This window comes from Mytilus californianus, unplaced genomic scaffold (genome assembly GCF_021869535.1).
Source record: "Mytilus californianus isolate M0D057914Y unplaced genomic scaffold, xbMytCali1.0.p SCAF_3, whole genome shotgun sequence".
Lineage (NCBI taxonomy): Eukaryota > Metazoa > Mollusca > Bivalvia > Mytilida > Mytilidae > Mytilus > Mytilus californianus.
In genome coordinates, this window is record NW_026262679.1 from 108,213,065 (window position 1) to 108,239,387 (window position 26,323).

At 33.4% G+C, this 26,323-nt stretch overlaps 1 protein-coding gene across 3 annotated transcripts; it reads right to left on the bottom strand.

Annotated features, from left to right (window-relative positions):
• LOC127735733 (pentatricopeptide repeat-containing protein 2, mitochondrial-like) lies at positions 1 to 26,271 on the bottom strand. Of its 3 annotated transcripts, none has more exons than XM_052246017.1 (9): positions 26,129 to 26,271; positions 22,938 to 23,039; positions 21,137 to 21,257; positions 17,039 to 17,171; positions 15,264 to 15,473; positions 14,419 to 14,535; positions 13,208 to 13,282; positions 2,118 to 2,225; positions 1 to 1,918 (listed from the first exon to the last, which is right to left on the bottom strand). In XM_052246017.1, exons 1-9 carry the CDS (start codon positions 26,187 to 26,189, stop codon positions 1,556 to 1,558), a joined length of 1,290 nt encoding a protein of 429 aa, XP_052101977.1. In that variant the 5' UTR covers positions 26,190 to 26,271; the 3' UTR covers positions 1 to 1,555. The 3 variants fall into 3 exon arrangements, with proteins under 3 accessions (XP_052101977.1, XP_052101976.1, XP_052101978.1); XM_052246016.1 differs by having other exon boundaries at positions 26,117 to 26,249; XM_052246018.1 differs by lacking the exons at positions 22,938 to 23,039; positions 26,129 to 26,271 and adding an exon at positions 21,676 to 21,713.
• Positions 26,272 to 26,323: the final 52 nt, after the last annotated feature.

Consider the following 26,323-nt stretch of genomic DNA (forward strand, 5'->3'; position numbering starts at 1 on the left):
TGAAATATAACAGTGTGTATTTATTTTTTTTTAAACAAAAGTAATCAACAATAAAGTCTAATTAAAACATTGATAAACCATGGGCTTTTAAAATCATATACATGTCAATTTATAAACTATGTAAAACATGGTGTGATTAAATAAGTTCTTAAACTGATATCTTGTATTGCACTTTGTGAATGCTTGAATCTTTTTTCTCTTATTTTACACTAACATAATCATGTTCAACTGATTACTGGAAACCTTGTAGTCTTTTGAAGATAACTAACCTCATTACACTGCATCTCTTATTCAAGAATCATCCATAGTTATTCATATGAGGTTCTATAACTACCAACAACAAGACATGTCATTAAAGCATTTACTAATAGACCACTTTCGAGTTATGTCCTTCACCGGAAAAGTTCGTCAATTTTGTGTGCCTTTGTGACGTCATTTACCAGATAGAGGGGATCGCCTGTATCCCTGCTCTATTAAAGTTCATCAAGCGTCTTTGTGATCGTCAATATGCAGGATAAAATATAAATAATATTTGTTTCGTAAGTACTAAATCACAATTTCCTAATGATAGCAGTGCTGATTATCAATTATAAGAATTTAATTTGCAGAATTCGTGCAATGTAGCATTATAATTTTTTCAACCAATCGCTCAACTTAGAAACGGAAGTGACGACGCCCTTAACGCACAAATGATGTTCACTAAAACCAAAGTTTTTGACGGAAATGCAACGAACTCGAAAGTTGTCTATTAACACTGATTATAATTAAAATACTCTTTTACATTTATAGATATATTACAAAGTCAAAACTGAATAAAAGTTAGATTGACTTGTATGTTTGATGTGTGTTAGTGCACAGATCAGTTTAAACACCTACACAGACCACATGAGTGCATCTGAACAGTACAATATTTATTCCAATAGAATATGTCTGAAAACAATGTGGTACAATCAACATGCATTCCTGTTTTCAGTGTCATCAATGTCACAACCTACATGTATGTATACATGTTTAAATAGTTCATGTTGTATTGTAGACTCTATAAGAACTTTAAAATTCATACTCTTCGCAATTACTTGTTCAACATGAGTAATCAGTATCAAATTATAGAAATATGCAGATCATGTTAGTAATAAAACTTTACTCATTTTCTCCACACTTAAATGCCTTAAAGCATATCAAGATTTTCTTGAGAACAATATCAAAAAGAAACAAAACACGACAATATTTACAAACAATAGTTTTTATATTCTAACTGCTCTTTGCTATTGTTAATAAAAAAAAATCTGCATAAATTTTATAAAACTATAAAGTTAAACTAAAACAACAGGACAAACCATCTTGTGCACTCTAAAAGATTCCTGAACACATGCCTTTTCAAAATTGGTATTATTTTGTTAAGTTAAATCATCAATTTAAATTTCCCTACCAAATGCATCTCTCTTACGCGTACAACGAAGACTGGTATATAATTAAGATAATTATATTTCTCATTCTCACATTATTTGAGTAGAAAACATATTCAACTCCCTAGAAAAGGAAAATATAGTTAACTCTATTTTTTATCACTCTTAAGTACTTTCAGCAGATCATCATAAGTTTTATTATTTCTTCGTTTGGGCTTGTGTTGGTATCGGTACACATTGTCCATCTGACGGTACTTTAAAGACATTTCTGACTGTGTAAATGATTTTACATCAATTTTTCTGCTTTCAGTCATGTCCTTTCTTCCTGAAACATGAGTAAATCTATAGCGTATTGCACCTCTCTTAGAATTCATTAGATTTTCATTTAAAGCTTCAAACAAAGATTGTTTTTGTATTTTTCCATTGGTTTGTAAATGTTCAACTTTTTCTTCATATATTTGTGTAAGTTCCATGTCTTCTGACTTGTCTACAACTTCTTTCAGAGCTTCAAGCTGAAAATAAAAAAACATTTGACTAAGTTTCAAACTCAGGCTATCATCAATTAATCAAAAAGAGTTAAAATCATGTTTAGAAGTCTTTTAACTACAATTTCATTCAAATGAAATATTTGCAGACAAATTAAGTATACTTGTTTATGGAAAAAACCTATGCATTCAGTATACATTTTTTCTTGATTAAATGAAGGCTTACACAGTCTGGGAATATAAACAATTCTTGTTCCACAGTTCCTACAGATGTCATCCGTACTAGTAGATCTAATGCTTGATTTGCTTTGTTCAATTTTGACAGTATTATTATCTGAAAATGGAAAAAAATTAAGTTTACACTAAATAATGTATTCATTTTACAATTGCTTTTTTGTAGTGTTGTCAACAATTATTCGGTTAACCGGTTAACAGTCGGAAGGACCGAATATCTAATACCAAAAACGCTAACCGGTTAACCGGACCTTTTTTCAACTTCAAAAGATTTGATATAGATGTGTATTAAAAACAGTAAATGCATTTTGTTCAATTCTAAAATGATTGTCGTGGTAGTTAATGTGACAGATCAATTTCCAGTATTTTGATTGCTATTGTTAACCTCGAAAACATAAAATTAATTAGCACAAAGACAACTTATCTATGAGCTTAGGGTGTGACAGAATATAAATTCCCCCATAATATTTGTTCCAAAGAACTTTTATCATATAACAAAAGTTCCATTTGATGTTTTAGTTCCAGGAAAATATCTAATGAAGGTGGAAATAATTTAATGTTATATTTGTACCCAAGAACTTTTATTATCCATAGTTTTGTTCCAGGGGGAACAAGTATTATGTGGAACAAATATATTTTCACAGGGGCAAGATCTTAAGTAAACAAAATCAGCATACATGTTTAATAAGTTGTAAGCCGATTAAATTTTACGATTTACTTATTTTGTTCATTTTTTATTTAATATTGTGTACATCTAAATATGCCACCTCCATCGTCCAAGGCTTTGTCATACTTTAAACAAAATTCCGACTCAAAAATGGTGAAATCATGCGAATCAACGTGAATGGAACTAATGCATACTGGATCGCCTAATCATCTCATATTGAACACTCCACACTATCTTCTGTGGCATCAGAGGAAATGAATCAATCAACGGTTTCAGACATTGTCAATTCGAAGAAATCAAGAAGATTTTCATCTTCTCAATATGAAGTTATTTCAAACGTCATAGTAAAAACGGTAGTATTGGGTTAATAAAAGTAAAACTTCATTAAGAATGCTCAAAGCTAACCATTATAATGCCCAAGGATAAACTTGGTAATCGTATCATAAAAACGCACATTTGTAGGGTACTATATACAGTCAGAGCTCTGACATAAACAAGTCAGAATAAAATGACTTCCATAGGTCAGATATAATTTGATGTAAGTGTTGTCTCCCTTCTTGCACTCAACAGAATATGACTTGTACAGGTCAGTTTATGTCAGACTTTAATTTATCATAAAATGACTTCCACAGGTCAGCTTTTGCACAAAATATTGTGACTTAATATCTTCATATTCTAATAAGATTTATGCCCCTTTTTAATGCACTTTGACTTCGAGAGGTAATTTTTGCTCTGATTTGAAGCAGTCATTACTACCACTTTGTTATCAATCTCCATAAAAATATGGTGATTACTTAATTTACTAGTTTCGAATTAAAGACTGAGGAAATTAGGTCCCCATAAGTCACAATAATGAGGACTATAAAAAAGTTTATTTGGTATATTCAATATTAAATGTATTTTGTTTTAAACAGGTCAAATCATGTTCTGACTTAAAAGAGTCAGTCCAAAACTAAAATAAATTTATTGAAATATTTAAGCCGGGCATTGCAGGGCTTAAAGGAAGTACACCTAGCTTTGATTGGAAATTTTGTTCTGCAAATTGACTTAAACAGGTCAAGTCATGTTCTGACTTTAAAAAATCAGTCAAAAACTAAATTTATTGAAATTATTAAGTCAGGCATTGCCATTTGATATTAATTTCGGGAATTTTTCTCCTTTTGACTGATTCCTACATGTTGTATGGGTGCCATAACTATCACTACAATTCATGTACAAAGTCAGCACATTCTAAGGGATGCCATCAAAAGACCAATGTAGGATAAAAAAACTTAAATCAAATAGTTTGGGGGTGGGGGTGGGGTTAAAGTTGCTGCAAGTTTTGTTTATCCAAAATCGATTTTACATAAATCCATATTGGTCAATCAATCTTTCCCAAATTAAGTTAAGAGGGGGGTAGGTGGGTCAGTGAAAAAACTAAGTTAAGAGGGGGGTAGGTGGGTCAGTGAAAAAACTATGTGATGTGAATTAAGTTTTTTATCCTACATTGAACTTTTGATGTCGTCCCTAATGACTTGACCTATTACAGTATTTCTGTCTGAATTTTGTATGAATATTCTGTATTTACTAATTTAACTACATGTATGTGATTGCAAGTGTATTAATTAGCTTTGTTTATTACTTATATTAAACTAAACCTCTATTAATCAATTATCTTTACTCTGGTTATTGATTATATAAGAAAAACTCTGCCTATTACTATATGACTGTAATCTAAACTCTGATTGTTAACATCCTGGATTGCATATCTGCATGACCATTAAACTCATGGTATGCCCATTTTATTTGAGGATATAAAAGTATTTTTTTTTCAATATAACATTTTCAGACACATTGAATCTGTGAAGACAACTTTCAATTTGACTTTAGAAATTAAAGAGTTTGTAAGCAAAATGTTGGGGAAATTTAATTATAATTAAGAATATAATATGTAGAGACAACAACATCTGGGTTACCGCAAGGTGATAGTTTTATTGAGTCTACATGTTTCGCCACTTACGGTGGCGTCTTCAGGACAATTTAAACATAGAAAACAAATACTGAAGTACATAAAATGCGGTGCATATGGGGTTACAAAGGTTAACAAGACGTAACGTCACAATAATTGATTTGACAACTTTAAAATGAAAGTGAAAGTAAAAGTTAATAATGCATGGTCAGTGTCTTTTCCAAAATGGACAACACCTCACAGGACATTCCGTACCATTCCAAAAGGCTTCACTCGGAAAGAGGTACTACTTCCAATTGCGTCGGGAATGTTGTAAGATGTATGGTAGTCGCACATGTAGGGCATGGTGGAAGTTGTGGTGAATTGGTTACATTTTGCGGTTGTGGTACACTATCCATGTTGCAAGTTTATTTCAACAATAATCGTGCGGTTCTGCGGTTCAGTACGTTTTGCGGTGGTCTTCTTTTTCGCGGGTTTTCCTTTTCTTCGAGGTATGGGCGGTTTCTTCAGTGAGGTTGGTGGTAGAATGGAACTGGTCGGTAGACATGAGGCTAACGGTTGTAACTACAACGCAGGACGGCTAAGGTGGATCGTGTGCGGATGCAGGGGTTCACAGAAAAATAAATAATTTGTGACGAGTGAACCAACACCTTCTAACGGAAAAGCTGGTAGAGTAACCAAGATGGATACCGAAGTATGCTGCGGTTGTCTTAAAACCTCATGGAAATATAATATGTAGAGACAACAACATCTGGGTTACCGCAAGGTGATAGTTTTATTGAGTCTACATGTTTCGCCACTTACGGTGGCGTCTTCAGGACAATTTAAACATAGAAAACAAATACTGAAGTACATAAAATGCGGTGCATATGGGGTTACAAAGGTTAACAAGACGTAACGTCACAATAATTGATTTGACAACTTTAAAATGAAAGTGAAAGTAAAAGTTAATAATGCATGGTCAGTGTCTTTTCCAAAATGGACAACACCTCACAGGACATTCCGTACCATTCCAAAAGGCTTCACTCGGAAAGAGGTACTACTTCCAATTGCGTCGGGAATGTTGTAAGATGTATGGTAGTCGCACATGTAGGGCATGGTGGAAGTTGTGGTGAATTGGTTACATTTTGCGGTTGTGGTACACTATCCATGTTGCAAGTTTATTTCAACAATAATCGTGCGGTTCTGCGGTTCAGTACGTTTTGCGGTGGTCTTCTTTTTCGCGGGTTTTCCTTTTCTTCGAGGTATGGGCGGTTTCTTCAGTGAGGTTGGTGGTAGAATGGAACTGGTCGGTAGACATGAGGCTAACGGTTGTAACTACAACGCAGGACGGCTAAGGTGGATCGTGTGCGGATGCAGGGGTTCACAGAAAAATAAATAATTTGTGACGAGTGAACCAACACCTTCTAACGGAAAAGCTGGTAGAGTAACCAAGATGGATACCGAAGTATGCTGCGGTTGTCTTAAAACCTCATGGAAATATAATATGTAGAGACAACAACATCTGGGTTACCGCAAGGTGATAGTTTTATTGAGTCTACATGTTTCGCCACTTACGGTGGCGTCTTCAGGACAATTTAAACATAGAAAACAAATACTGAAGTACATAAAATGCGGTGCATATGGGGTTACAAAGGTTAACAAGACGTAACGTCACAATAATTGATTTGACAACTTTAAAATGAAAGTGAAAGTAAAAGTTAATAATGCATGGTCAGTGTCTTTTCCAAAATGGACAACACCTCACAGGACATTCCGTACCATTCCAAAAGGCTTCACTCGGAAAGAGGTACTACTTCCAATTGCGTCGGGAATGTTGTAAGATGTATGGTAGTCGCACATGTAGGGCATGGTGGAAGTTGTGGTAAATTGGTTACATTTTGCGGTTGTGGTACACTATCCATGTTGCAAGTTTATTTCAACAATAATCGTGCGGTTCTGCGGTTCAGTACGTTTTGCGGTGGTCTTCTTTTTCGCGGGTTTTCCTTTTCTTCGAGGTATGGGCGGTTTCTTCAGTGAGGTTGGTGGTAGAATGGAACTGGTCGGTAGACATGAGGCTAACGGTTGTAACTACAACGCAGGACGGCTAAGGTGGATCGTGTGCGGATGCAGGGGTTCACAGAAAAATAAATAATTTGTGACGAGTGAACCAACACCTTCTAACGGAAAAGCTGGTAGAGTAACCAAGATGGATACCGAAGTATGCTGCGGTTGTCTTAAAACCTCATGGAAATATAATATGTAGAGACAACAACATCTGGGTTACCGCAAGGTGATAGTTTTATTGAGTCTACATGTTTCGCCACTTACGGTGGCGTCTTCAGGACAATTTAAACATAGAAAACAAATACTGAAGTACATAAAATGCGGTGCATATGGGGTTACAAAGGTTAACAAGACGTAACGTCACAATAATTGATTTGACAACTTTAAAATGAAAGTGAAAGTAAAAGTTAATAATGCATGGTCAGTGTCTTTTCCAAAATGGACAACACCTCACAGGACATTCCGTACCATTCCAAAAGGCTTCACTCGGAAAGAGGTACTACTTCCAATTGCGTCGGGAATGTTGTAAGATGTATGGTAGTCGCACATGTAGGGCATGGTGGAAGTTGTGGTGAATTGGTTACATTTTGCGGTTGTGGTACACTATCCATGTTGCAAGTTTATTTCAACAATAATCGTGCGGTTCTGCGGTTCAGTACGTTTTGCGGTGGTCTTCTTTTTCGCGGGTTTTCCTTTTCTTCGAGGTATGGGCGGTTTCTTCAGTGAGGTTGGTGGTAGAATGGAACTGGTCGGTAGACATGAGGCTAACGGTTGTAACTACAACGCAGGACGGCTAAGGTGGATCGTGTGCGGATGCAGGGGTTCACAGAAAAATAAATAATTTGTGACGAGTGAACCAACACCTTCTAACGGAAAAGCTGGTAGAATAACCAAGATGGATACCGAAGTATGCTGCGGTTGTCTTAAAACCTCATGGAAATATAATATGTAGAGACAACAACATCTGGGTTACCGCAAGGTGATAGTTTTATTGAGTCTACATGTTTCGCCACTTACGGTGGCGTCTTCAGGACAATTTAAACATAGAAAACAAATACTGAAGTACATAAAATGCGGTGCATATGGGGTTACAAAGGTTAACAAGACGTAACGTCACAATAATTGATTTGACAACTTTAAAATGAAAGTGAAAGTAAAAGTTAATAATGCATGGTCAGTGTCTTTTCCAAAATGGACAACACCTCACAGGACATTCCGTACCATTCCAAAAGGCTTCACTCGGAAAGAGGTACTACTTCCAATTGCGTCGGGAATGTTGTAAGATGTATGGTAGTCGCACATGTAGGGCATGGTGGAAGTTGTGGTGAATTGGTTACATTTTGCGGTTGTGGTACACTATCCATGTTGCAAGTTTATTTCAACAATAATCGTGCGGTTCTGCGGTTCAGTACGTTTTGTGGTGGTCTTCTTTTTCGCGGGTTTTCCTTTTCTTCGAGGTATGGGCGGTTTCTTCAGTGAGGTTGGTGGTAGAATGGAACTGGTCGGTAGACATGAGGCTAACGGTTGTAACTACAACGCAGGACGGCTAAGGTGGATCGTGTGCGGATGCAGGGGTTCACAGAAAAATAAATAATTTGTGACGAGTGAACCAACACCTTCTAACGGAAAAGCTGGTAGAGTAACCAAGATGGATACCGAAGTATGCTGCGGTTGTCTTAAAACCTCATGGAAATATAATATGTAGAGACAACAACATCTGGGTTACCGCAAGGTGATAGTTTTATTGAGTCTACATGTTTCGCCACTTACGGTGGCGTCTTCAGGACAATTTAAACATAGAAAACAAATACTGAAGTACATAAAATGCGGTGCATATGGGGTTACAAAGGTTAACAAGACGTAACGTCACAATAATTGATTTGACAACTTTAAAATGAAAGTGAAAGTAAAAGTTAATAATGCATGGTCAGTGTCTTTTCCAAAATGGACAACACCTCACAGGACATTCCGTACCATTCCAAAAGGCTTCACTCGGAAAGAGGTACTACTTCCAATTGCGTCGGGAATGTTGTAAGATGTATGGTAGTCGCACATGTAGGGCATGGTGGAAGTTGTGGTGAATTGGTTACATTTTGCGGTTGTGGTACACTATCCATGTTGCAAGTTTATTTCAACAATAATCGTGCGGTTCTGCGGTTCAGTACGTTTTGCGGTGGTCTTCTTTTTCGCGGGTTTTCCTTTTCTTCGAGGTATGGGCGGTTTCTTCAGTGAGGTTGGTGGTAGAATGGAACTGGTCGGTAGACATGAGGCTAACGGTTGTAACTACAACGCAGGACGGCTAAGGTGGATCGTGTGCGGATGCAGGGGTTCACAGAAAAATAAATAATTTGTGACGAGTGAACCAACACCTTCTAACGGAAAAGCTGGTAGAGTAACCAAGATGGATACAAATTTTTTGAGGCCCTTTATAGCTTGCTGTTCGGTGTGAGCCAATGCTCCGTGTTGAAGGCCGTACCTTGACCTATAATGGTTTACTTTTATAAATTGTAACTTGGATGGAGAGTTGTCTCATTGGCACTCATATCACATCTTCCTATATCCATGTAATTAATAAGATGTGATGCATGTGAGAGGAAAATATTACTGAATAGACAATTCTGTTTGCACAAACACTGATAGATATAATATGTAAAGGTGGTCTCTCAGCAGATTAAAATAAACAAGAAATAATTGTAACAGGATGCTGTTACGAAGTCTCCCAAACAAAGCTCCCATAATTCGTCATTCCCATGGTTGCCTGACATTGGGCAAGTTCCAGTACAAATTGGTTTTGTCTAGTAAAGTGATATGCATAAGTGACGCCTAGGGTTTGACCCTGCATGTCATTCAAATCTTCTTGAAATGACGAACAGGAATATCATATGGTTTACCTTTAGGGGTGGTGATCCAGAACATTTCAAAAAGGGGGATGGGGATGACCCCAATGGACTTTCCCTATATTTCATTTGATTTTTTTTATTGTCCTGTGCAAGAATGTATATGGTTTAGGGGTGGGGATCTCGACCGTTTACAAGTTTTCAAACATGAGGGGGTGGGGTGACCCTCAGGGACTTCACCTTTATTTCATTTGATTTGTCTTATTGACCCTTACAAGAATATATATGGTTAAGGGGTTGGGATCCCGACCGTTAAAAAGTTTTAACACAGGAGGGGGTGGGGGTGACCCCAAGGGACTTCCCCTATATTTCATTTGATTTGTTTTATTGTCCTATTCAAGAAAATATATGGTTTAGGGGTGGGGATCTCGACCGTTTACAAGTTTTCAAACAGGAGGGGTAGTGGTGACCCCCAGGGACCTCCCCAACATATCATTTGATTTGTTAAATTGTCCCATACAAGAATATATATGGTTTAGGGGTGGGGATCTCTACCGTTTACAAAATATAAGAACATTTGCAAATGGCAGGGGGTGGGGGTAAACCTGGAGACTAGCCCGGTATATTTCATTCAAATCAATTTGACATTATAAAGAGGAATAGAGAAATGACAGGGATAGGGGTGATCCCTGGAGACTTGCCCTACATTTCATTTGATTTGTTTTATCATGTCCCATGATCATAAATGAAGACCAGGTGTGTGCATCACTTATTGTTCTTAAGTTATAACTTTAAAAATAAAAAAAAAATTCTTTAGTTAAACCCCTCCCTTCCTTTTTCTTTTATTAAAATTTTTTCCATTTTCGTTTCATTATCATCATATCAATATTCACAATGATCGTTTTTCTCATAGGGAGAAACGAATCGGAAAGGTTAAAACCAATTCGTGATTTTAAAAATAGAAAAATCACGTGACGATGTTCAGCTTGAAGCAATAATTTTACTTTTTAAATTGCACTGACTGGTTAATAATGTTAATATTGTTTAAGACAACACGAGTTATCTCCCGAAAATAACAATTCATTATCATAACAACATTTTCTGACCTGAACAAGTCAAAATTGTCAAACACCAGGTCATCTCAAAGACCACGCGTCCGTATTTACAGGTCGCACGCCTTCACGAAACAGCAAAAAAATCACTTGCAAGGAACTTCTTTATAGGCAAAAAATATAAAAATGCCCATGAAAATACGGAGGTAATATGAATTACCTTTCTAAAAATGCCCACAATGACCTAGATTTTCACAAAAAATCGTAAATAATCAATATAATATTCAATGACTTCTCATTCGAGACACTTCCAAAACAACGACTCTCAAACACGTGATCTCTTGCAAAAAACCACGTGATCGTATGTGTCGTAGATCGGCGGCAAATTCAAAATAACTTCTGGTTTGACGGACTCGAGTGAAAACTACGCAAAACAAAAATTGACGCGTACAGGTCAGAATTTCAAAACACTTTCTGACTTTAAGAAGTCATTTTATTCTGACTTGTTTATGTCAGAGCTCTGACTGATATATAAGGCCATTACATATCACCTGAACTACCAGTTAACCGGTTAATTGGTCGAAAGATCATCAGAGTAACCAGTTAGGCAAAACTGTGCGATTTGACAACACTACTTTTTTGTTAATATTACAGATATGTTATTGAAAAGGTTTATTACAGCTTAACCAAAAAGTATCCGTATCAGTTTATTTTTCTTATCCTTATCTTTATTGGTCAAGTCACTGTCAGCCTTTTAAAGATTTGTTTACGATATTCATCGACAAAAGGTTTTTGAGAAAAGAGTTTAACAAAAAGAAGATTTTTCACCACAAATTCAGACTTTTCATCCTACTATTTGCATACAAAAAATGTATCACTACTGTACTTATTTGTGCTTCTTTATACATGTACCATCCTATTTGTAAATCTATCCCCTAAATGATATTTCTTTATTGTCACATGTTGCCAATGTATGTATAGCCAGAAGAGAAGAAAATATGTGAAACAAACCAACAAATTCTGATTCTGTCTGCAAAGAATTAAAACCATATAGAAATGTTCAGTTGATACATTTGCTTTTAATTATGGGATCACTACTTACGAGGTGCTATTGTACATACATTATATTCATAATTTATTAAATACATTTAATTTGGAATAAGGAAGGGAGGAATGGTAATACAATATTTGAATTTGATTCAGTACAGAACACTACAAATTAATGGCAAATTTAATGAGTACCACAAGTAATCAGAAAAATCTTACCTTTATTAAAAGGTCAACCCAAATTTCTTTATATATATGTTTTACTCAGTCTGTGCCAATAACTTTTCCAAGCACTAGCCCATAGGGCTAGTTGATTAAAAAAAAACCTAGCCCGAATTGATGTATACTAGACCTGAAAAATTTTGTGATCCGAACCTCCTAGGAGGGTTTGGGTGCATGCCCCCCCAAGAAAATTTTGGAAGATTAGATGTAAAATCCTGCATTCTGAGGTTACATTTTTGTATCTGAAAGTGAATATAGCTTATCAAAAAATTTTGTTTTTTTCTCCAGGTCAAATGAAAAATTCTTATTTTCGCCAATAGGTTTTTGCAACTCGAAACTTTTCCGGTTATTCATGTTGGAATTTACATCTTTTCAATGTTTTACCTGGGATACACCCCGGTTTCCATTTCAGTATCGAATGAGATCGAATTCTTGATTGTTTGTTTACATTGAGCGGTATTTATAGATTGTGTTTATTGCAAGCACGTGGTTGAGCCTCGTTCTCGATTTCGTTGGTCTTTAGTTACTGTGGATTCATTTATTTTCGTGGGTACCAATTTTCGTGGATTGCAGAAAACTTGCCTTTTCGTGGATATGTGATTTCGTGGTTTTGCTGAAGTCAGCATACTACCCGACAGAACATTTGTAATTTGTTGAACATTTAAATTTGTGGTTTACCTGTATCCACGAAAACCACGAAAATTGGTATCCAACGAATAATAATGAATCCACAGTATATCACGTTGACGACTGGTTTCTTTTTATTAGAAGGGTGATCAACCGTATATAATTGAATAGGGATACCAGTAAACGGATGAAAACATTGTCGGCGACAAATTTATAACTTGTTCTCATAGATTCAATAAAATAACGGCTACAATTTTGCAAACGATTTCAGATGTTCACTAGACCGGTCAGGCAATCACCAGTGCTTCTGCACAAGTCTGATGAGATTTTTACTAGTCAGGGGCTTCGGGCTACCGCTTAACATCGCAGACTGTTTACTAATGAATAACATGTTGATTATGAAAAAGTAATCAACCATACAGGAAAAGAATAAATGAGCTAAGAAATTAGTTAACTGTAAAAAATATTATTCATAAACTATTTTCAAGGAATTATCTTAGCAAAGTCTTAAGTATGCCCCCTTGAAAAAAAACCTACTAATCAGTGGCATTATTAAGATTTTAAAGTAAATAGCTATGTGCTAGTTACTGATTTTTTTTTAACACAACTATTTTATATATGTCAAAACAAACTCACCTTTAGACTTTTGTTAAATACAGAAGGTTTTATTTCTGCAATGTCTATAAAATCTAGTGCCAATTCTGGTTCATTCTGTAAAATAAATAAAACAACTGTGGGCATTACCTAACTTAGGAAACCCCTGATATAAGCTTGGGTATGCAATAATCATAAAGCCTTAACCAAATTAGCTGTGATTTGAAGTTCCTATGAAAAATGCAATGGGAAGTTGATGGGACGGAACAGAAGAATAAAAAAAAAATTTATGTATCTTTTATCATTGAACAAGTAATGAATCTTAAAATAATTGAATTTAATAATATCACTGTAGCAATTGGAAACATAACAATTTTTAAGAAAGCAATATTTTTTTTCAACCTTAAACATGTTAAAGTATCAACTTAGAAAAACAAATTATACATTACTTTGTAGGTACTCTTTCGACAAAATTCATACACATATATAATGAGTCCTGTTAAAATCTGAAGTACCTTCTACATTCAACAATTCGATATTATTGATTTCATTTTTTTCTTTTTGAAGATGACTTCCCTATGTGTTATATAACTTATTTCATGCATCATTTTAACAAAGTAATACCCTTTTCATTCAATCATTGTTAATGAGTTTCTGAAAATCCATGTATTGCACAAGTAAAAAAAACTGTTGACACTGAGATAATGTCTGTGTAATTTTGATAGCAGGGGTAGATGCAAGGTTTGAGGAAAGGGGTGGTAATTGCTGAGGATAGTGAAGTGAAATTTTATGTAAAAAAAACAATAAATTTTCCTACCAAAGGAGGGGGCATACACCCTCTATGCCCCTGAATTGGCCAACGGATAATATATGCAAATGATAAAATTAAAAGGGCAACACATCAACATGTGATCGCCATGATATAGCCTTTTTGTGCTGATGCACGGTAAAGCAACCACCAATCAATCAATCATCTACATGTGAACAATGCAACGAATTTTTTTTATAGTCACTCGACTATGATTAAGGGGAAGGGGTAAATAGTCTCCATGACAATGAGGTGTGCAATACTAATACAGCTGCATACCAAATATAATTGACTAACTATTAATAGTTCCACTTAAACTGACCTAATTACAAACTTTAACAAATTGTTGACAATCAAAGCTGCAAGAAACAGTACACCTAAGTCTTGTTGGTTTGATTATATGCTGACACTGATGTAATACACCTTGAGTGATCATGTTTCATACCTGATTTAGTGCCAAAGCTGCTGCAAATGCCCTAGTGCGATTGGATAAGAATCCTTCATCATCATGAAACTTTCCTTTAAATAAATTCACTACTTTTTGCAATGATTCTTGTGAATTCTACAAAACATCATAACTACAAAATGATTAAATGTTCATTTGGCTTTGATAATTGTGATACTGACAGAAATGGAGATAAGTAGAATAACCCTAACATACATTATGAAGGGAAGAGTCAGCTACAGGTATTTTCTGTCTTTCTTTGATCATGGTTTTTAATTGTCCTGTTATATCTTCTTCCTTTTTTCATTCACGATTTACCACATAATTGGATTAATTTTGGATGTTTATTGTTGACATTGATATTTCACTGGCAACATGCACTATAAAAGATCACAGAATACTTTATGAATAGGTTCTACACTTTAAAAACATTTCTGGCAAGGCAATTCCCACATGCTAGCAGCTAGGTTTAGGGTTTTGAGTTATTAAGAATTTTCTAAAGTGCTACATGTCCATATGCCTGTCCCAAGCCAGAAACATTAACCGTGGTTATTAGTTATATCTTTATGTTTTTGTCCTGTAGGGAATTGAGTTTTGATAGTCGAAATCAAAAAAGACTGAAGACAGTATGCTAACCTCTACATTTCTTTGGGGTTTTGAAACCTGAGGTTGCTGTCTCACTATTGGGCTGTTTTCTGCTCTTTGGTCGGGTTGTTATCTCTTTGACACATTACCCATTTCCATTCTCAATTTTATCATTGACATATACCCATCATCTCCTTTTATTTGACATATTGATGTTAGATTTTAAAATGTCCAATAAAATAAAAGTAAAATATAAGTACCAGTTTGTACAGTGCTGCCACTGCTAATGTAGTATGGTTCATGTCATATAGCAGTAGACCAGCACTTTTCTGTTTTCTTTTGGCTCTTTCAAATATTTCTTTGAATGTGTTCTCATAAAATTCTACCACTTTCTCGTACAATCCAGCTTCATAGAGGAGATCCAAGTAAATAAGACATGTGGTTGGATGATGCAACATTTCTTTTAAATCCTAAAAAACATGATATATAATTTAACGTGAGAAGTGGACTGAGTAATATCATAAAGCAGAAATCTGTGTCCAGGCATAGGAAACCATGCCCCACTAACACATTAATACATTTTCATGTTCATTGAAACGCAAAATCTTTTTCAAAACCCTAATTTGGCTTATATATCAAACAGTTGACTTAATAATGAAAATGTGTACTAAATTTCAAGTTGATACGAGTATGAATACGAATACTTTATTGAACCAATTATCAGCCAGTAAAGGGCATGTTACACATAATGATTACAAATAGACAAAAGTAAAAAAACAATAATGATAATGTTTATGATAATATCTGTAAGAGTTTGACTCAACAAATGACACTCATTCATGTCTTTGATCCTACAGAAAAATTTAATAACTGAACAAATAATATCAATATGTAATGGGTACAACCAAGTTCAGAGTAAACTGCTTAATTTGTTGATTTACTATCAACTCCAAGTATATACTCAAAAAATTTTAGGCATAATTTTTTACAAGGAAATTTAATATACTTTTGCTCTAGTTCATGCAAATTAATAGTTTGTGATTTTTAATGATAAGTACATGTACTTCAAATTTAGGAACCATATAGTAAAATAGGCTTAATTGTATGATAAAAAATATGAAGATTTGTATCAATGTTTGGCATGATACTACCAAAAACACCTTTTAGCTTAAAAAATGCTTTTAGAGCTCTTTGATATAAATCATTTTGAGCAGTCTTAAACATAACAGATGCTGATAAAACAACACCAAGATATTTATAACACTGTACATTTTCAATCAAATCACCATTGAAATAAAATTTACAATTAGTTAACTTTCCACTTTTATTGAAAACAGTTATTTTTGTCTTCTCCAAATTAACCTAAATGCACCATGAACTACAATATTTTTCCCATTTTTCTAAACAGTTAAGTTTCAATTTGATATCACTACAAACTTCCCTAAACCAAAATTTGACCTACCTTAAACTTAAACTTTAACTTGACACAGGACAGACTTATAGATAGACTTACAGACAGACAGACACTTAGATCAGAAAACATTATGCCCCTTTACTATCTTAGGTGAGGAATAAAAATATCTGACATCTGGCACCTAAACATTTAATTCTTTCTCAAAAAATGGATAATATACTAAGTCACTCACCTCAAGTTACAAATGTTATACTGATATGGAAGACTGTTTAAAATTTACTAAAAAAATCATTTATACATTAAGCATCCATATTGCAATGGGAAATGAAGATGGGGAGTAATGACCAATAAAGAGTTTACTTCCATAAGTTTTTTTTTAAATTTTCGACCAAGTTTGGTTATCATGTTCATATGTTGTTCACATTTGTTTGTCTTTGTTTCTATGTCTAACATTTTCAGGGGGAGTCATGAGTTAGTTGGATCAGTTGTAATGTTCTGTATTGTAACCTATTCATGTTGTTCCTTTTAAGTATTCTCTTGATTTATCTTAAGAGTTTTGATGACTTTATTGTATTGTGTCATTTTTTGTCATCATGATTAAGTGGTTAAAATTTTATCTACCTCATCCTCCATGAAAGAAACAGCTACATGAGGTTTTCCCAAATTATGTAGCATTCTCATCAGTAATGGACCATAGTTGAATGGATCAGACTTAGTAAGTTTGCTTGGAATTCTAGGTCTGTTGTATTGAGTTCTGTAAATTGAAAAAAATTGAAAAAAAAAACTATTTTTTTCACGTTATGAATTCAATTTTGTTTATTAGTTTTTTTATATTGTGTCAAGCAATTTGTAAATAGTACATAAATGAATTTCACGGAATAGCAGGAGGTATGAGGTATGAGAAGAGCCATATTTGACCATTCAAATTGCAAAATATGTAAACTTTATAATTCGTTTAATAACTAGAGGCTCTAAAGATCCTATGTCGCTCACCTGCATCTTCAACAATAGCCATTTTTTTGGTAAAAATAATCATGAAAGGGCAATAACTCTATAATGTGTTAACTGACTATTTCAGTCATTTTGACATTTTTGTAGATCTTGTCCTGCTGCTAATTTTAGCTTTTTAAAGTTCCTATCTACATTTGTATCTATCACAATTTTCAAGATAATACAGTACAAATTTCGTTTATAGGCTTCCCAAACTCCGAACACCATGTTTTTTCTTGGTGTGACACCAGGAACTCCGACATTCCTCCCTAAATTATCGGAGAAAATTGGGAGTATTCCCTCCGACTTCCGCGTAAATTCGCTACCTTTTGTTTATTGTATTAGCGACATCTCTCCCAGTCCGGTGTGACGCGGTGTCACACCAGGTAATTAATTGCCCTAATCCTTCTGATCTATACCGGCACGCGAAAGTCAAGGTATGTGAGATTACTTATGTAATTAAACAATTGTATTTCCTGTCTATTGATAATCAGGTTATATTTCTGATTGCTTGAAACAAATAAAAGATTTAAAAGCAAAACGTTGTTGTTAATTCTTTCAATTACACTGTACATTTAAAAATAGTTTTATTAAAAAAAAACTATATTTGATTTTTACCTCGTTTTTTTCTGGTCAGTAAATTAATATTTAATTTACAAAAGAGATATACTTGTGTAAAAATAAACGGAGACTTACGCTGAATAAATGTGGGCAGTTTAAAGGAAAATAACATGTCTCAAAGTTTTGTATACAAGTAAAAAAGAAAATATTATTAACTATTCGTTATGCTAATAAGTCCACGCCATTTTCATTTTACGATTACATAATTGCTTGAAACAAATTAAAGATTTAAAAGCAGAATGTTGTTGTTAATTCTTTCAATTGCATTAAAGTTTTATAACAAAAACTATACTTGATTTTGACCTTGTTTAAGTTCATCGGTAAATTATTTTATTTACGAAAAGAGACATACTTGCGTAAAGATAAACGGAAACTAACGCTGAATATAAAAGTGAGCAGTTTAAAGAAAATTACGTGTCTCAAAATTTGTATATGCAAGTAAAAAAGAAATACTATTCACCATTCGTTATGCTTAATAAGTCTACGGCATTTTCTCTTTATGATTTGTTGGCATTACTTTAGGATAAATAATTACATTTCGGCTACAACAGGAATACTTCTATAGCTGCATCATTTACGCACAATGAATGTTAACTTGTGTGTTGTATAAAGGACAGTGATTTTTAAATTTTTTAAAAGAAATTATTTGCTGTGGGAAAACCATACACATCTCAGTGATCAACAGTCCGTGGTTGAACTTTGAACTTCACTTCGCTCACAATATTGAATGCTAAAAATAGTGACATTAATTTTGTCCACGAGATTTGTATTTGGCGGGAAATATTATCACGTAACAGTAAACTCAGGTGACCTTTCTGGATGACCGTGGGAAAATTCATTCGGGGTTTAAATTTGCTTTGGAATGATTGACATTTGTATGCCTTAAGATTGAGGCTCTAGAAGGTCCTTTTACAATTGATTAACCGGAATCTAAAATATAATCCTTTTCTGAATAAACGAACACCAGCCTTTTAATTTTACGTTTCTCAGTCAACACAGGACATAAACCTGGACATTATTTAGACGTCCATGGTCAACAATATACATAAATGGTAGATGAAAACAGGATGCATGTCGTTCAGTACCTGTTGGGCATTGGTAGAGATCCTCTGTGAAAATGTGTAGATCGTAAAAATCAGATCCACTTTTTTTTCACATATTTCTTTCTTGTAGAACACGATATAATTTCATTTAAAAATTCTATAGTATTAATTGTTTAAATACTTCTTTTTTTTATTTCGCCAAGGACTTTTAACGAGCAGTAAAATATGGATTGCGCCCATCCAATTTTACTTTAAATAATAAAGGATCAATAACAGATCATAACAGAGATAAACAACACATGATTTTTTTTCTTCATATAATTAAATTAGGTTGTGATTATTGTGTTGTGTCTGGGCGGGGAATGTCTCTCAGTGTTGTGTTTTTATGAATATAGGGCACATTGCATACAAAACGTTTTCCCTTCGTTCAACAGAGTTGTCACTTTACAGTTTCTTTTCTGAGTTCAAATATTTCAAGTCGGTAATCTACCGAGGTAGTGAAACATAATATTTTACATTGCAAAATAAATTGAAAGTAACAGAGTTCACTTGTTGATCCGATAAATTAACTCTTGGGTTTAGATTGGACAAATTACCGTAAAAACATCATTTTGTTTTAAGCCAGTTGATATTTATATATTGAACAATTAATGAACCGGATATTGCTGTCTGAGTAGGTCATAAAAGATTCTAATTGTAGTAAAATCGTCTTTGTTGAAAAAACAAAAATTATGACCTGACCGGACTATAATAAAAATACAAAATAAGTGTTTTATTCGCATTTTTATACATTTGTACGTTTTATTTCAAATGACAATGACATGGGGCAAATACATACAAGAATAATTATCTTATTTTGAATGAAAATGTCACATTTTTATCTGTCAAAGAAAGGAAATTTTAATACCGTGTTTTAAAGCACACAGGTGCAATCAACATCGATTAAATGTACAAAGGTAATAAATCTGGCTAATCCAATTATGTTGTCACGAGTCATTAATTTTCAGTACATCCGATGGGCAATAAACCAATTAACAGCCACGCGGTGTTGGGAGAGAATCTTTGGAGGAATTTGGGAGTATAATCCGTGATTCACGGTGTGACACCGCTACACTCCGAAATCCGTGATTAGAGTTCGCGATTACAAACTCTCTGTGCGTACTGTAGGCAAAACTTTAAAAAAATGGTAAAAACATCTTTAAAGGGAAATAACTCTAATAATGAATAAACTAAAGATTTCTGCCATGATGGCTTATTTTTAGATCTTGTCTTGCTAATCATTTTCTTAAAAAAATTCTCTGTATCTATTAAAGTTTTCAAAATAATAGACTAAATTGAAAAAAAATGACAAAAATTGACATTTAAGGGCTATAACTCCTTTCAGAAGTCGTCTGACAGTTTTTACAATTATTGGACAGCAGGTAGATCTTAACATTCTCAACATTTCTGCCCCTGTCAGATTTTCTCTATTCAAAGTGGTTTTCAAGATAATAGATAAAACTTGCATTTTACCCCTATGTTCTATTTTTAGCAATGCCGGCCATCCTGGTTGACAGGCGTGGTCTTCAGACACATTTTTTACACTACATACCCCAATAATGATTGTGCCCACGTTTGGTTAAATTTGGCCAAGTAATTTCAGAGGAGAAGATTTTTGAAAAAGTCAACTGACGACAATGACAGAAAAAGACCACAGATGCCAAGTGATGAGAAAAGCTCACTTGGCCTTTCATCCAGCTGAGCTAGAAATGCTATTTTTTCTACAAACCAGGAAAAATTCCATAACTAGTATTTTTCATTTATCTTTCCAACTGGTCAATTATTAAATCCTCCATTGAAATCAAAGAGAAACTGTTTTGACCATCTCGTCAGAAAATAAGATGCATAATTAACTTTTCTTTACATATAATAAAAACATTTAAGCTATTAAGCTGAACTGATATTAAAAATGCATTATTTGAGTTGACATTCTGCAATTATACATGGTTTCCTACTTACTAAATAGGTAGAGATCAACTAAACACACTACAGTAACCTAAATAACTGACCACTTTCATAGACTAACCTGTTTGCTATTTCTGCACAGACCTTGACCTCTTCATCAGTGGCTGCGATGTAGATCATGTTTAGAAGATGTGAATCTACTTCATCTTCTGGAATTGTTTTCTTATTTTTAAATATAATGTCTGAAAAAATACTTAAATTAAATGACAATATTAATAAATTGTATTTATAATGGAAAACATTGAACCCAACATTCTCTAGAAAATATAACTTTAATGTTTTTTGTGTATGATTGGGTTGCTGTCTCATTGATTTATCTCCTACATTTCTTGTTATTCATTTTCATAAAACATTCTTTACAAACAGATGCAAAAACTGTACTGTACTTATAATTGTCAGCAAATTCTAATGCAATATTCAATGACATCAAACTTTCTGCTATTAATTTTCAGACATTACTTTTTTTATTCTCAACACGGAATTTTGTAAATTTTGTTGGGGTCATATGACAGCAGTAACAATACAGATGACATCAGTGTTGCTTATTTTTGTTTAAAATTAATCCAACTAATCTTTTGATGGCTGTTTTATCTGCATTACCTGAAGAAAAGACTCAAAAACAGATTGGGGCCTTGTTGCCATTTGGTCTAAGCAATTCATCTACAGTGATCACTGTCAACACTGTGGTTGTGAGTTCCCACCTGTCTTGTGGCAAGGTACGTTTTACTTAATTGATCACTTGACTAGGATAGCCAGCTTTCCTGTGATAGGTCCTGGTTCTCTCCTGGTACTTAATTGATCACTTGACTAGGATAGCCAGCTTTCCTGTGATAGGTCCTGGTTCTCTCCTGGTACTTAATTGATCACTTGACTAGGATAGCCAGCTTTCCTGTGATAGGTCTTGGTTCTCTCCTGGTACTTAATTGATCACTTGACTAGGATAGCCAGCTTTCCTGTGATAGGTCTTGGTTCTCTCCTGGTACTTAATCGATCACTTGACTAGGATAGCCAGCTTTCCTGTGATAGGTCTTGGTTCTCTCCTGGTACTTAATCGATCACTTGACTAGGATAGCCAGCTTTCCTGTGATAGGTCTTGGTTCTCTCCTGGTACTTTGGCTTCCTCCACCAAACAAAATTAAAAATATGTAAATTTGGTACACCTTTTCAGGTTGAAGTTATTTCCCTATATTTGATGCCATCTGGTGAAAACAGTGGCCAACATTTCAGTTTGGATTTAGGCATAGCACATATTCTCCAAACAAAAAAAGAATCACCCATTACTTAGTTCAGTATAATAATAAAATAATGTTAATATCCAAAATTATGAAATTCTAAAAACTTCTTCAAAGGTCCTGATGACCTTGGTAAAATACATTTTTCTCAATTTAATTATTTTTTGGCCATTATTGCATAGTAATACCAACAAAACTACTGAATCTTAAGTCTTTAATATTTCAAGTGACATAATGATATTTTAATTTTGTCTGATCCCTGCAGATATATTATATTTTTGAAAGGTTAAAAAAACAGATTTAATTTTTTTTTTTTTAAATTAGGACATTAAATCTTGAAACATTACTTACATTACTAAAATTAAGGGAACTGAAGGACAAGAAATAAAATCAATGATTCATATGGAAGAGGGGATGGATTCATTTATTTAAGAGGTGTAGTGGATTTTAGATATTTAGAATCAATGAATGGACATGTGGACATCATACACGTTATAATTTATACATAGCATTTTTTTTAATTTACTGATAACAGCTGCATGAGGTAAATAAATAAGATAACCAGAACCTATTTCATCTTTGTTTATATTGTTCATGCATTCAGATGGATTTTTAAAAATTCATGCATACCTTTCCTCACATTGTCCTTCTTGAAACTTGAGCAAGTTTTAGCAACATTCTTTCTAAATCTGTCTAACCCTAGGGTGACATCAGCCATTAACAATCTTCTACCTAAGAAAAAAATTGTTTTTAAAGTATGAAAAATAAATGTGTAATTTTTAATTCAGATAAGAAGATAGCACACACGTTCTTTCTGGGTGCTGGAAATGGAAAAGAAAACAACAAGCATAACAAAAACATAAAAATAAGAAATGTTTGTGTAGAAATAAAGTGAAATAAATATGTGTTTTTTTCACATCATTGATATTTATAAACTTTGTGATCAATTATCAGTCAAAAATAATCACGCACTTCCATGTAGATATGGTAAGAAATAAAATAAAGTTTTCTTACAGAGAAAAATAAATACATTTTGTAGCACAACTTGTACATAAAACAGTAAAATTAACCATAAAGTTACTGATACAGGTGGTTTAAGTCTACCTTCTGATTACTGAATTTTTCCTTTTTTAAATGTTTTCATGAAATTCATATGTCTGCCGTAAACATTGTAAAAAAAAAGACCAGTAACTGGTACTCATAGGAATTCTTACAATTTGGTGATATACATGTACATGTAAACGAAACAAGAATATTGTAAAGCAAGATATTACAAAATGTAGAAGCTTTAGTTATGTCTATCGTCCATGTTCAGATAATTTCCATTTAGATTATGTGAACAAGTAGTGTACAGAAGATTTAAAGTATACAATTCATAACAGTCATTGACAGTCAACATAGTCAATAGAATTTAGTTTTTCTAAGACATCACCATATTAGATAGCTGTCTCATTTGTAATCATACCACATCTCCTTACTTTAATAAGTAATTTAAGAAAGGGCTTGAAAGATAAAAATTAAAGGAAATATTGATTTGATTATTAATCCATCATTTTCAACAAAATATGACAAAGTCTATATATTAACACTGAATGAAATAAACAGATTCTAAATTGTGTGCATCTGAAGCACTTTTATTGACTTTTCAGGATTAATCTTCATCAGGAGCACTAAAACCTAAGCATTTGAAAGCCAGAGATACATGTATGTAAATAAGCCAAAATGTTAGGAGCCACATGTATATCACCAACTGAAACTTCAATAGTGTCTTTTATTCTAGGACTTACTGGGAGTCTACTTCTCTATCAAGGAACAAAATATCTGAAATTTCAATTTCCTACTATACATTGTGTATCACGACATGATCAAGTGATGAAATAAACAAATTTTTGTTCATATTGATTGATTGGGGATTAATGCCACTTTCAGTACTGTTGGCAATTACATGGTGGCCAGTTTTTTATTGATGGAGGAAGTCTGGTGCCCGGAGAGAACCACCAACTTTTTCGTTTTTGTAGGAAACATTGTACATATCACTTGATGTAATCCCTCATATCCAACTAAGTCAGACATCACGTGACTTTTGTGACGTATACTAGCCGCCATTTTGTATTATATTGCCCCATATAAAATGCATAGGTGCTTCAATAAAGTTTAGTTTTCTCATGAACCTGACCCGTTTTCTAACTTTTGCAAATCAATCCTTGATATTCAAACATATTTCTATCAAACAATGTTGGTCCTAACAGTTTAATTTTTGATTAAATTCTGTCACTGGAGAATCGTAAAAACATGTACTTTTTCTTGTTATTTCTCCGTTGACTCAATGCTAAATGTACCGATACCCATGTCTACTTGTATAACAAATAAAGAAATTCCGTTAATAAAAATAAAACTTTGCAAATCGATTAAGTATATTCAAACATATATCTGGCGAAAAATACTATTTAAAACAGTTTAATTTCTGGGCAATTTCGGTCAAAAATCGATTTAAAAAAGTGAATATTTTGGGATTTTTCAAAATGGCGGATGATGTATATGGAAATGTTGCATCAAATCGAGGATTTGTATGGTAAGACTTTCCTTGATTTAATTTAACTTTCATGTAGAATCTCTGATGTTTCTGTTATTTTCTTTGGTGATATTTCGATATGATTGATTTCAAAATTTATTGATTAAAAAAATATTATTTTTTAAGTGTGACACGGGAACATTTTATTTTGACAGATATCCAGGATATACTTTTACCAGAAATAGTTAACAATAAAATTTATAATAAAATTTTTTCTCTTCTTTTTTTAAAAGGTTTTTTCCTGTTTTCTGTATAATTTATCTTTCTTTAGAAATATATTTATACATTCCTTTTAGAACAAAAAAATATTTACGTCCCAAGAGAGAAAAAAATCCCAACAATTATAATAGATAAATATTCCAAACCTTCAAAATCCCATCACTTGACGAACAGGTGAACTCTGACTTTGGATGTAATGTTACACAACAATATATTGTCAGGTAGACGTGCAAACCAAAAGCAACCAGGTGACATTAAACATCCTGTGTATACATGTATTACCAGAGTTTAAATTTTGTGATATACAAAAGTTTTCATAACTGTACAAATAAATATCTTCTCTTCCCCGTGTCAAACCAGAAGAAGTATGTATCATAATAAACTTTAAGAAAATATGAATATTATAAAAAAAAATCTTTAAAAAAATAATTTTTGCTTTAAAAGATAATCAAACTAATATTTATGTTTCTATAATTATTTTAAAGAAATATTTTGATTCAAATTTTTATTTAAATGGATTTTGTATTATTTCGTAAAAAATTAAACGAGATTTCATTGAATATGATTTTACTATTTATTTTTTTAATTCAATATTTTAAGCAAAATCCAGGCATTCAATAAATCGATATAAAGTTAAACTTGTGTAAAAAAATTTGTTATTGTATACATTTCAACAGAGACATATAATACAATTGCTCTGATTTCAACAACATTGTATACCCGACAATATTTATCGACAGAGTTATCGGTCCTGAATAGGACTGATATAGTTGGGTATGTTGGGATTCTGTGTCCTTAGAGAAGGATGCCAAATAAGAAAATCTCTCAGAACACAGACTCTCAAAACGGATTACATTAGGTTAAAATAGCCTTTCAAAACGTCATTATTGTTTGAACTATTTTAAAAATACAGATATCTGGGACTATTATACTAGTATTATAATACTAATAGTCCCAGTAGATATGAAGAAGTTTCTTTTTTAGCATAGGATTTAAAATTATGAAACGGAACAATTACAGGTAGGTTTACATGTTAAACGGGTGCCTTGATTAATTTTCTTCCATAGAAGCTGCTTAACAAGATATTTCATGCTTCATTTTGTTTATTGATGTAAGAAAAGTTTGGGCATCTTTTCAATAAGGGGAGTGAAACCATCATTATCATGTTGATATGTGCCTTGCGTTGTATATTTCTCCCCTTGACATGGAGCACTGTGTTTCACAT

What these genes read in the sequence shown, in the direction of transcription:
- LOC127735733 (XM_052246016.1), bottom strand. Translation starts at nt 26,189, where the DNA reads ATGAAATATCTTGTTAAGCAGCTTCTATGGAAGAAAATTAATCAAGGC. An exon ending in TGTGCAGAAATAGCAAACAG is followed by an intron (nt 17,172 to 21,136) that starts GTTAGTCTATGA and finishes TTCAATTTACAG; the next exon opens with AACTCAATACAACAGACCTA. An exon ending in CAGCTTTGGCACTAAATCAG is followed by an intron (nt 13,283 to 14,418) that starts GTATGAAACATG and finishes TTTATTTTACAG; the next exon opens with AATGAACCAGAATTGGCACT.